The 13,542-nt window shown below is 41.3% G+C and overlaps 1 protein-coding gene across 4 annotated transcripts in view; it reads right to left on the reverse strand.

The window, feature by feature from the left end:
* LOC140206010 (podocin-like) overlaps positions 1-13,542 on the reverse strand; it is a 47,708-nt gene that overhangs the window by 13,663 nt on the left and 20,503 nt on the right. For 2 of the 4 annotated variants that reach the window (XM_072274028.1, XM_072274027.1), the window contains exon 5: positions 10,203-10,406. The exons of the other annotated variants lie outside the window; for them this stretch is intronic. In XM_072274028.1, coding sequence (XP_072130129.1) covers positions 10,203-10,406 — 204 coding nt within the window. The remainder of the gene's footprint in view (positions 1-10,202; positions 10,407-13,542) is intronic. 4 annotated transcript variants of the gene reach the window in all.

A 13,542-nucleotide genomic window follows, 5' to 3' on the forward strand; every position in this document is an offset into this window, starting at 1 on the left:
GTGACAAAGTTTCCTACCGTAGCCCTGTACTTCTGTTGTCTTCCTGAGCCACCACCTTTTAAAGATGTTCTCATTGATTGGAATCTTGCACCCGTGATGGAACTGAGTCCACATCCCTATTCTCCTTCTTTTGATCCTCTGCACTGGAGCCTCTGTACCAGGCAGTGATGCACCCAGTAAGAATGCTCTCTGTGGTACATCTGTAGAAATTTGCTAAAGTCTTTGATGATGTACCAAATCTCCTCAAGCTTCCAATTAACTTTAGCCATTGTCATGCCTTCTTTGTGCTTCTGTCAATGTGTTGGGCCCAATGACAGCGGGTCCATTTGGCAAATTAATAAATGCTGTTTGTGCCTAGCCCCATGGTCATGACGCAGACAGAGTAGAGCAGCAGGCTAAGCATGCATCCTTGAGCTGAGCCTATGTTGAATATTAAAGAGGAGGAGATGATATTACCGACCTGCACTGACTTGTTATCCTGATAAGGGCGTTAAGAATCCTATTGCAGAGGAAGGTACAGAGGTTTTGAAACTTGTTGATTTGTACTGATAGAATGATAGTATTGAATACCAAAATATAATTAATAACAGCAGCCTGACATAGGTATTGCTGTTGTCCAGGTGGTCCAGGGCCAAGTGGAGAGCCAGTGAGATTGTATCCTGTTGACCGAAAGGAATTAAAATTTGTGAATTAGCAAACAGGAATGAGTCAAGGGCACTGGAAGCAGACAAAGCAAATAGCTTTGTTCCTGCCACGTGGTTGAAGGAGTGGAGACTGTCAATTTGTGAGGCTTCTTGAAGCCTCCATTTTGTGAACAGATTCTTTCTCAGGAATGACTAAATCACTGCATGAAAGTGGACACAATGAGAGTTCTGCTTTTGAAATACTAAACCTGAGACCATTTCCAAATAAGAAGCTGTTCAGTTAAGTAAAAATGGCAGGCTTGTAGAAAGAACAACTTGTGATCTGAAGTTGCCTGAGCCTAATGTTTGGCTGGCCTGGATAAAATAGTTTGAAATGGTCTGATTTAGAAAGAACAGAGGAACTTACCTGAAGCACAAATACACTGCTATGGACCTGATCCAATGAGAAAGGTCAGCCAGGGGAGCCCAAGCCAACAAAATCCAAACATGATGGATTGATCTGATAAGGAAAAGGATGAGAATATAGAATTTTGGGAGTACAATTGGTGACAAGTCTGGGGACCAACCATCACAGAAGTCGATGATCCCATGTTGGAAATGTGGGGATTACGTCAGGATCATGAAGCATTCTTGGCTAGTGTAGACTCCTTTACTCAGGTGTTAATGTTTTCTATTCTTTGGCTATTCAGGGAGGGTCAGAGAAATATATTGCATGTGCACACAGGTATGCTATTTTGTTTTGTATATTTCATGTTCATTTTGTTAACTGAACCAATAAAGGTATTTGTTATGTCAGTAAATATGGATTCTCTCTATGCCTAACTGATCATTATTGTTGAGGGTTAATCCCTGAAACAGTCTGCAGTAGATCTGTTGTGGCCATAGGGATATTGCAATGGATCCAGGTCCTTGCTCAAGCAGGAGTTAATTCTAGCCATGACCAACCTCTCAATGCTCTTCATCACAGGAGATGTAAGTCTTTGAGGCAGCTCACCCTGATCTTTATGGGTGATTGATACCCTTTTAAAGCAGAGGAACGTCTGACTGCGGATGTCCTCGAGCACTCCAGGTAGTTGTTCAGCACAGCTTTTCAGTACCCTGATAGGAACACGGTGGGGCCTGGCACTTTGTGAGGCTTCACCTCTTAAAAGGTGCTGTGGTGTCAGCCTTCAAGACAAAGATCACAGATTTGCCAGATACTGTGTGGATTCACACTGGTGTGGTTTTATTCTCCCTTTTCAAAGCATACATAAGAGGCATTGAACTCATCTTGGAGTGAGGTATCACAGCCATTCATGATGTTAGGTTTCATCTTCTAGGAAGTAATGACATGCAAATCCTGCTACACCTGTCATGGATCTGATTGTGTCTCTAATTTCAGATGGAATTGTGTTTTCACTCTCATGATGGCCTTCTGTAAGTAATCCCTGGACTTCTTGTAGTGTTCTGGATCATCTTTCTTGAACTCCACAGATCTAGCCTTCAGCAGACTATGAACCTCCTGGTTCATTCATGGCTTCTGGTTTAGGTATGTTTGGTATGTTCTTGAAGGCACACACTCATCCACACAGGTCATGATGAATTTGCTGAGTACTGTGGTATATTCATTCTCATCCGAAGGTGTTGTGTATTTAAGATTTCAGTAGTATTTGAGTAATATTGTAAATATATTGTTTGATTAAGCTTTCTTGTTTGTTTAAATAATCCATTACAGGTTATATTTAGAAATAAGTGAATCGCTTACATCATGATGCATGTACAACTTGCTTAAAGTTAAAGAACAAACTAAGGCTTGCATCTCTTGGGCTCCCGTATTTTTCTTGCAATTAGTTTTTCCTGCTTTGGAGTTACAAAACATAAAAGTGGCCATGAGGTATTTTAGAAAAATGAACCCAAGACAACTACCTACCTTTTGAAGTTCAGTGTGATGTTCGAGTTTAAAAAAAAGGGACAGGAACAGTTGAGTTTAAAATATAAGGCAGAAAACAGAAGAGTTCATGGGTTTATAAACAGTGATAATAATCATAAAAAAAGAGAGCAGAAATGGCTGGCTACATCGGGAAGGTTGACATGTTCGATAACACAAACGATAACTGGATATTTTACATGGAACAGATTGAGCAGTATTTTAAAGCAAATGGAATAGCCGATAAGAAACAAGTACAGATTTCTCCCGCCATCCGAAGGTAGAGCGTTCCTATGAAACGGTTCGTAAGCCGAAATGTCGTAAAGCGAAGAAGCAATTACCATTTATTTATATGGGAAAATTTTGTGAGTGTTCGCAGACCCAAAAATAACCTACCAAATCATGCCAAATAACACATAAAACCTAAAATAACAGTAATGTATAGTAAAAGCAGGAATAATATGATAAATACACAGCCTATATAAAGTAGAAACGCTCTTCCACAATCATTGCCAGCACTGTTCGCCGAAGCGAAAATCTCACGCAAGTGCTCTCAGCAGAAAATCTCACGCAAGCGCTGTTGGCGAAGACATTCTCTCCAGTAACCTTTAAGCTATGAAGCTGCCAAATCATACCAAATAACACGTAAAAATACACAGCCTATATAAAGTAGAAATAATTATGTACAGTGTAGTATCACTTACTGGAATTGGGAAGACAGCGCAGAGCACACTGATGATGGTGTGTTAGACTGAGTCATCGCAGGCTGGGGTGGTGCAGTGGCCCCCACCCTTCAGGCCGCCGACCGATACATTGCCGCGAAGAGTGCAGGGGTCTAGCGGTAGCCGGAAGGCACACTGCACATGTTTAAGAAAAAAGCCAAAATAAACATGCTAATTACTTACGAGCCACCCGACACGTAATTGCCGGCCCAGATCAGTGCCAATTGCCGATTGCATCGCCTCTGATCTGGGCCGACATTTACGTGTCGGGCGGCACCTAATTAATTAGCATGTTTATTTCGGCTTTTTTCCTAAAGATGTGCTGTGTGCCTCCCAGCTACTGCTGCATTCTCTGCGAATCGGTATCTGTCTGTGGCCTGGGTGTTGAGGTAGTGGGACACTGGGGTGTCATCTCGTCGTCCTCTGTTTCCATTACAGCCGGCATTCATCTTCTCCTATGACTGCCTGCCTCGATGTCGAAGGTCGAGTTTCATTGTCTGCTGTGGCTGATGTGGAAGGCTTGCTTGACTGCTGAGCCTCGCGCATTTTTCTATCATACAGTTCTTTGTAAGCACTCAAACCATCCTGCAAATATCCCCTAAACCTAAGTACCCTTTCAAAATTAAAGTCGTACTTTATCATTGCAGCGGAAATCGCACGCAGTTGCTTCACATTCATTTTGCTACTGCATTTGGTTTTGATCGTTATCCTTTCCTCTTCCAATTGCATCAGCTCTTCATCTATCAGTTCTTGGTCATGGGGTGCCAAAACCTCTTCAACATCATCTTCTGTAGGAAGAGGTGCAGTCGACGTTTCAGGCCGAGACTGAGTTAGTCCTGACGAAGGGTCTCGACCTGAAACGTCGACTGCACCTCTTCCTACAGATGCTGCTTGGCCTGCTGCGTTCACCAGCAACTTTGATGTGTGTTGCTTGAATTTCCAGCATCTGCAGAATTCCTGTTGTCAACATCATCTTCGTCAGCTTCCACAAGCCAAACTCACGTTGTCCTTACTTTGTTCACCACAATCAAAATGCTTAATTATGTCTAGTTTTATGCTAAGTGTAACACCCTTACGAGCTCTTTTAGGCTTTTCCAATACCTCAGAACTTATCTTGCAAACGGCTGCTCACAGGCACGTGTTAAAGCAATGCCATTCCAAATCCGGGGGAGAGCGGCTGCTCCGGGCGCGCGCTGCCTTTTATTGCGCACTGATTTTTTATCGCCTGCTGATTTTTTTCGTAACAGTGAAAACACCTTCTGTTAGTGAAAACAGGGTACTAATGTAGGTCTTTCGTAACAGTGAGGTTTCGTAAAGCAAACGTTCGAAAAGCAGGGGACACCTGTACCAGTTTTAAAAACGCAAACACGAGGAAATCTGCAGATGCAGTTTTGCTGAGTGCATTGGATTTAAAGGTATACAGTTTGTTTAGCAGTTTGACTACTCTAACCAAACTAGCTGAAATGAGTTTTGCTGATATTGTGAACGTAATGAAGGAACACTTACAACTGAAGTGCTTTAGGTTTCACATGTGGAGTCTAAAGGACTGAGAATTCATTTCAGCGTATGTGGCTGAAATAAAGATGTTATCTGAGCATTGTCAATTCGGTAGTGGGCTTAATGATGCACTGAGAGATTGTTTAGTTGTGGAATTTTACAAGAACACACTCAATAGCTCCTAACTGAAGTGCAACTTACATTTAAAAGAGAAGTTGAAACAGATTTGTCAATGGAAACCGCAGACAGAGACGCAATTGTGTTGCAGTCAGGAAATGAACGTGAGCAAGAATAAAATTGTAACATCTAAACAGAAACTGGCCTGGCTGAATACATTGTGACTATTGTGGCAGGGCCGCACACACAACAGACCAATGCAGATTTAAAGCAGAAAATGCAACAAAGTAGGACACAAAGAAAGAGCATGTTGGGCAGACAAAAATAAATGGACTACACAGGGAGAGAAAAAGCTAAAAAGTCAAGTTTCAGTTTCAAAAAGAGCACTAATCTGCATGCTGTTGATGAAAATTCTATCTGATGGTAACAGTGTACAGGACACATTTGCTTTAAGGTTTACAATAAGAAAACTAACAATAGACAAGCAATATGGCCTATGCCAGAAATGAATGGCAAATTAATTTAAATGGACTTGGACGCTGGCTTGGCTGTTTCAGTCGTTCCACAAAATGAGGTTGAACAACATTTCAAAGATACTGAACTGAAGTCTGCAGATATCCAGCTAAGAACTTATACTTAAGAAAAGATAACTCCTGTGGAAATGACATTTGTAACTGTGGAATACAACAAGCAAGAAGCCACTTTGGGCTTGTATGTGGTACAAACAGGAGAACCAGCATTGTGGAGATCTGATTGGCTGAGACAACTACTACTGGTTTGTAAATCTAGTCACCACTTGCTTGCCACATCCCCTACAATAAAGCCAACTGAGAGTGAATTAAGAAAGGTACTGGATGATGCCACAGCAGTATAAAAGGATGGCATTGGGAAAACTGAAACACATCAAGGGTAAAATTGTGTTAAATAAAAATGCCACACCCAAGTTTTACAAAGCCTGTCCAGATCCTTATACCATCCATGATAAAGTAACTAGTGAACTAGATCGCCTTGAGGCTGAGGGAATTCTTTCCAAGGTTGAATGGATCGCATGGGCAAGGCCACTAGTCCCACTAGCTAAGAAGAGTGGGTCAGTCAGGATGTGTGGTGATTTTAAAGTCACTATCAGCCCAGTACTGAAAGTAAATCAATACCCTCTGTTCAGAACAGATGATATCTTTCCAAACCTTTCTGAAGGAAAACACTTTAGCAAAGTGGACTTAACTGAGGCCTACTTCCAGATGGAGATGGAAGAAGACTCCAAAGTGGTTCTCACAGAGGGCTTTATCACTATAATAGGTATATTTTTGGAGTAGCATCTGCACATGCATTCTTGCAGAAAGCATTCTTCTTCATTTAAGCAACTTGTTACAGCTGATATGTAAAATTAAATGAATTGCATATGTCATAATGCTACCATGTGTAGTAAAATAATTTAAAGTAAAAGAACAAGCTAAGTCACACATCTCTTGGACTCCCATCTATTTCTCAGAGTTACAAAACATAACAGAATCCCTAAACATAGTCCAGTGCACAGATTCAAAGCATTTCTGTAAGTGATCTTCTGCCTCCCTTGACCATACCTTCACGATTCATACTAGGGGTGCAGTGGTCCTCAGTCTCTGCCAATATGCTAGGAGCAGAAGTACAGAGAGCTGATCAGACTTGCCAAAGTGCGGGTATGGGATGGCATGGTAAGCATTCTTGATAGTGGTGTAGCAGTGGTCAAGTGTGTTGGCTCCTCTGGTTCCAAAGGTGACATGTCGGTGATAGATGATCCGAAACTTGTTCAAGCTAATTTGGTTGAAGCCCCCAACAATAACTAAGAAGCCATCAGGTTGTGCTGTCTTGTGGCTGTTGATCACTGTGCTCAGCTCTTGCAGTGCCAGCTTGATGTTTGCCAGGGGTGGAATGTGGAATGTACACTGCTATCATGATGATGGTGGAGAATATTGGACAGAATGTTAAGTGACAAATCCAACATGAATTGAACTGAGCATCAAGTGGAAGGGACACACCTTTAACAGTGTGTTAATACAGGAGATGGCCTGCTCAGAGATCTAATGACATCACTTCAGCATGAATTAACTAAATAAAATATTTTCATAATACTTTCATAAGAGTGGCAAAAACAGAAGGTCAAGGAAAGGAAAGCACCTGATTTGTCTGACAGCATATTCATTAGGTGATACTCAAATACTCAAATGACAAAATGGTACAATCGTGGCTGACAAGGGAAGTCAAAGCTATTGTTTAAGGAAAAGAGAGGCAATACTACAAAGCAAAAATTAGTAGGAAGATAAAGGATTGGGAAGCTTTTAAAAACCTAGAGAGCAACTAAAACAATCATTAGGAGGGAAAAGATGAAATATGAAAGCAAGCTAGCAAATAATATCAAAGTAGATCGTAAAAGCTTCTTCAAGTACGTAAAAAATAAAAGAGAGGTGAGAGTGGGTATAGGACTGTTAGAAAATGAGGCTGGAGAAATCATAGCGGGGACAAGGAGATGGCAGATGAACTAAATGAATACTTTGCATCATTCATCACTGTGGAAGACATTGGTAGTGTGCCAGATGTTGAAGGGTGTGAGAGAAGAGAAGTGAGTGCAGTTACTATTAAAAGGGACAAGGTGCTCAAAAAGCTGAAATAAAGACCTAGGCCAGATGAACTGCACTCTAGGGCTCTGAAAGAGGTAGTAGTAGAGATTGTGATGGCATTAGTAATGATCTTTCAATAATCATTGGACTCTGGCATTACTGTAACTGTTACTCCACTCTCCAAGAAAGGAGGAAGGCAGCAGAAAGGAAATTATAGACTAGTTAGCCTGACCTTAGTGGTTGGAAAGATGCTGGAGTCAATTGTTGAGGGTGAGGTTATGGAGTACTTAGTGGCACAGGACAAAATAGGACAAAGTCAGCATGGTTTCTTTAAGGGAAAATTTTGTCTGATGAACCTGTTCGAATTCTTTGAGGTGATTACAAGTAGGATAGATAAAGGGGATGCAGTGGATGTTGTATATTTGGACTTCTAGAAGGCCTTTGACAAGAAGCCACACTTAAAGCTGCTTACCAAGTTAAGAGCCCAGGGTATTGCAGACAAGTTACTGGCATGGTTAGAGCATTGGCTATGGTAAGAGGCAGTGTATGGGAATGAAAGGATCCTTTTCTGGTTGGCTGCCAGTGACTTGTGGTGTTCCGTAGGGGTCAGTGTTGGGACCCCTTCTTCTTATGCTGTATGTCAATGATTTAGATGATGAAATAGATGGCTTTGTTGCCAAGTTTTGCAGATCATATGATGATTGGTGGAGGGGCAGGTAGTGTTGAGGAAACAGGTAGGTGGCAGAAGGACTTAGATAGATTTGGAGATAAACACGGAGAAAATCCAAAAATCTAAGCTGCAAAAGGACTTTGGAGTCCTTGTGCAGAATGCTGCCAAAGACACTGGTGAGGCCTCACCTCGAGTATTGTGAACAGTTTTGGGCTCCTCATCTAAGAAAAGATGTGCTGTCATTGGAGAGGGTTCAGAGGAGGTTCACAAAGATGATTCTGGAAATACAAGGGTTATCATATGAGGAAGGTTTGATGGCTCTGGGTCTATGCTCGCTGGAATTTAGAAGGATGAGGGGGAATCTCATTAAAACCTTTCGAATGTTGAAAGACCTAGACAGAGTAGATGTTGAAAGGATGTTTCCTGTGGTGGGGGAGTCTAGGACAAGAGGGCATAGCCTGTGGATAGAGGGGTGTCCATTTAAAACAGATGTGGACACATTTCTTTAGCCATAAGGTGGTGAATTTGTGCAATTTGTTACCACAGGCAGCTGTGGAGACCTGGTCACTGGGTGTTTATAAGGCAGAGATTGATAGGTTCTTGACTGGACACGGCATCAAAGTTACAGGGAGAAGGATGTGGAGTGAGGCTGAGGAGGAGACAAAAGGATTCAGCCATGATTGAATGGCGGAGCATACTCAATGGGCCAAATGCCTAATTCTGCTCCTACATCTGGCCGTTTAATTAGCATTTATAATAAATGTAGTTAGATACTTAATGCAGAATTGGGCAATCTTCATTCGAGGGAGGTTAAGAAGCTAGTGAGAAAATCTTTACGGAAGCCAAATCTGGTGGTTGGGGAGGAGCATCAATAAACTTGTTTGGAGATTTTCAGCAGAGATGAGGAGGAAGTAAGTGTAATATGACATAGGATTCACATACAGTCCATGGGTGATGGTGAGCTGCCTGTGCTCACTGCTGACTGCTGACAATGTTCATACTACCTTGTGCAATGGCCCAGCAGAAGCCTGTATGGGAGGACACCGGGATGTTCATACGAGTAAGATCCTGGCATTGATACGACTTGCTGTTGTATGGGTATCATGTGAAGGTGAGAGCTTGAGGGAAGAGGAGGGCAGGACAAACCCACCCCAAAAAAATCTACTTTCACATAACAGTAACTGCCAAAGCTGACTCACTTCATGATGTCAAAATGCTTCACACATTTATAAATAATAAGAAAGCATTGAAACTATTGAATGTTAAAAAAAATAAAAGCACATACACATCTCTTAAAGACACTCAAAACAGTTAAAAAACAAAATCAAATATAAAAATTCACAGCTCCTTCCTTGCACTGAAGTGAATAGGGAAACATTCCCTGAGCCAAGTTCAGCTGCTGCTGAATCATGTGGATTGCCCACAGAAATTGTTCCCTAACTCGGTTCACACTTTACTCCAATGCTGACTGCCTATCACCCCTGCAGGACTCGGGAATTTGTGCTGATAGCCAGAGGTTGTTCATAATTGTCCGGGGTCACAACGGCAGATAAATGTCAACATTACCCTACCAAATCTGGACCATGCAATTTGAAGAACAGTTCATAACTTGATGATAGTCGTAAGGCAACATCATAACTGATGAGAAGTGGAAATATTGCTGTTAGAATATGTATATGTGAAGCTTGATCCATTGATCTTGGGTCACTCCTTGGATTACAATGGGACAGAATGAAAAGCAAGCAAGAGTATTTCCTTAAGGTGGAACACAAAAATTGCAATGGTTTTGGTTGAAGTGTTTGACTGTATTAAACACAGGAGAGAGTTTCTGTCAGGAAAACATGGAGGATATGCAACAGTTTAAAACAGTACTGTAAGCAGTTCAAGCAATCTTTAAAAAGTTGCATTTTGATGTGGATAAAGATAAAAACATTTGAAAAGAAAGATGGTGCAATATCTGAAAAAGACAGAGGAAGGAAGCCTTCCAATATAGTAGAAGAAAAATTGGGTTAATTCCCAAACCGGACATGCAGCACTTTCAATTTTATTTACCTTGATTTCATCACCAATGCTCTTTCTTTCCTGGAGAATTTCATTAAATTTCCGATGTGCTAAGCTTCGTTTAATAAAAGTCTGAACTAGCAATGATAATGAGTCAGGGGAATTGGCGACACTTGTTAACGAGAGGGAAGCATTTTCCACCCGATAATAGCAGAACGCATTCACTTCAGCAGCCACCATGTCCTTGGATATCACCTGTAAAATAAATGCCAGCATCTTTCTGTGATTGCTGTTTTATAGGGCAATCCACTGAACATCAGCTGAACCCTAATGAGAACCAGTTAAATCTTGATCAGTGCAATAGTACTATATTTAGAGACTGCTCTTAATTATCATGAAATTCATTCATATAATCAATATAAAATATTGGGAATCTTGCAAGTTTGATCCTACTTTGATTCCAGGAGATTCCAGTTTTATTCTTAGTTATTCTTTCAATGTAAGTGAAATATCATTTGTGCTCCTGCTAATGCCCTATAAAAACAAATAAGACAGAATTTGTTGAATTGCACTCCTGTTCCAATGATAGCACCGCAGCTTGTGACAATTGTTCGAATGTAATTTACTTGATAACAGAAGCATTTCTAGTGTCATGGAGTCTCAAAATTATACAGCACCGAAATAGGCCCTAGAGTCCACTTATGGGAAGAAGCAGCTAGTATATTCAAGGATTATTGTGTAGGAACGATTTAATAAAAATGAAGACCAAAATGTATCAAAATGTAACCTGTAAATTCAGATCAATCTTCAGATTATAAAGACAGCTACAAAAAACAACAGCAAAGAGAGTAGATTATCTAATGGTTCACAGTGTGAAGGTGATTCAGGGGTGTTTTGAAAACTGACTTAACTATAAGACACTCTCATACAGACAAAACAGTCATGTTAATTGAACTGTCTCAAACGAGGCATCAGATGCCTTGAGCCAAGATATTTTACATGGTTGTGACTCAGATCACAAAAGACTGTCTATTTAACATTGTCACGGTCATACTTGTCAATTGATAATTATTTATGGATAGCTCATTTTTTCCAACAAATTTTAGACCATTCATGTGGATTACCTTGTCCCAACAAAGATACTTAAATATTCTAAGATAGTCTTGGCAGCTAAGATGTATCTATTCTTCCATTTATAATTTTATGGAGCCATCTGTCCACAGATAAAATATTGAAGTTATTTATGCAGTTGTAACTATTGAAATAGTATTCAATTACCTGCTGTTATCTTTATTTGTAGTAAAGGAGTCTGCAAAGGACTTGGACAGAGTAAGAGAATGGACAAGCATGTGGCAGATGGAATACAGTATAGTGAGGTGTACAGCAATGCACTTTGGTAAAAGGAATAAAGCTGTAGATCATTTGCTAAACGGGGAAGGAATTCAGAAATCCCGAGGTGCAAAGGACTTGGAAGTTCTAGTGGATGATTCCCTAAGGGTTAGTTTTCAGGCTGAGTCAGTTGTAAGAAAGGCAGATGTTCCGGTTTAAGGTGGCGCTACCAAAGGTGTGCGATGCTTACTGGTAAATCATAAAGCAAGAGAACCGATTGTAAACATTGCTTATAACATCTTTCATGAGGCTGGGGCATTGCGAGGTGGAATGTGTTCGAGCCAGGGTAGCAGACGGAATTTTATCGCTGCTGGAGATGCAGTGAGTGATTTGGAGAGGAGTCGATGTGGAGAAGTTTTGATACCCGTCCACCTAACCCGGGTGCGAGGCTGGATCACTCCAAGTGCCGGCCTGATTTGGTGAGATCAAGAATGACTTTGGGTGGGGTGGCCCAGGCATATAGGGGTGCCAGGATCACAGTCCCAGAGTGTGGCACTGCTCAGTGCTTGGACAATTTAAACGCTGGCAACGATAGACTGGAAGTCTAAGTGTCGGGTACAGAAGCGAGGGTCGGGCTGATTCTGCTCACTCCCCCTTTCATTCCTGTCTCTGTGGTGCAGAGGCTGTGAACTGAGCCGGCTGCTGTGTGTTTTTGACCCGCTGGTGTGAAGAAATGGGACCAAGGCTGGGTTTGGGCCTACTCCAGCTGCTCTGGGAGTGGATCCGGAAGTCAGTCTGGTCTGGGATCCTGCTGGCTTGCTTCTATTGTTTGCACAATGTGTTTTTCTCCCTCTTTCTCTGCGTGGGTTTTGGTCTTTTTTAAAAATTGGGTTATTCAAGTTTCTTGCTTTGTGGCTGCCTATAAGCAAACAAATTTCTTTGATAAAAGATTTATTGTCTTTGATAATAAATGTGCTTTGAAACATTTGAAATGCAATGTCAGTTAGTATTAATTTGAGAAGACTAGAATATAAACATAAGGACGTAATGCTATGGTCTTATAAGGCATTACATATGAGGAACATTTGATGGCTCTGGGCCTGTACTTACTGGTGTTTAGAAGAATGAGGGCAAGGATTTATTTTAAAACCAACCAAATTTTGAAAGACCTAGACAGAATGAACATGGAGAGGATGATTCCAGTAGTGGAAGAGTCTAGAACAAAATAGAGGGATGTCTCTTTAGAACAGAGATGAGGAAAAATTTCTTTAGCCAGAAGGTGGTGAATCTGTGGAAATCACTGTCATAGATGGCTGTGGAAGCCAAGACATTGCATATATTTAAAGCAGAGAATGAAAGATTCTTGATTAACAAAGGTGTCAAAGATTACGGGAAGAAGGCAGGAGAATGGAGTTGAGGGAAAAAATAAATTAGCCATGATCAAATGACGAGCAGACTCGATGGGCTGAATGGCCTAATTCTGCTCCTATATCTTATTGTCTTATGGTCTAAAACTTGATGTACTTTGAGTTTGGAGAGATTCTACTGAGAGGTTCTCACACCCGATCTTTCTTGTGTGTCTACTTGTTCTGAATAAAAGCCTGTTACGCCCATGGCTGCAATCTCTGTGGGGCTCATTTAGTCACAACACTTATCATGTTCATGTTGATCCTCAGGTACCAATCAAAGTTATCTCATCTATGAGCACTTGGTCTACAGCCTTCTACGTGCTGGAAATTCAAGTACTCATCCTGATAACTCTCAAGTGTGCCTGTGTGCACCACTGACTTGGGCAGTGCCTCCTAGTTTCCAGCCACTCTCTGGATGAGTACCTTCTTCCTCAGATCTCCCCTAAACCCTTACTCCACCCCTGTATCCTCTAGTTTTAGTTCTGTGATGGGGAATATTTTACTTTTCTCTACTCCATGTCTCTTATAGTCTGATATCCCTCATTCTGGTGCCCAGTCAGCCTCCTGCATTCCAAGAAAACAACCCCAGCCTCTCCAGTTTCTCAAAACTCAAATACTCAAGCTCAGGTAACATCTCTGCAACCTCTCTAGTT

Source organism: Mobula birostris, chromosome 12, assembly GCF_030028105.1.
Source record: "Mobula birostris isolate sMobBir1 chromosome 12, sMobBir1.hap1, whole genome shotgun sequence".
NCBI lineage: Eukaryota > Metazoa > Chordata > Chondrichthyes > Myliobatiformes > Myliobatidae > Mobula > Mobula birostris.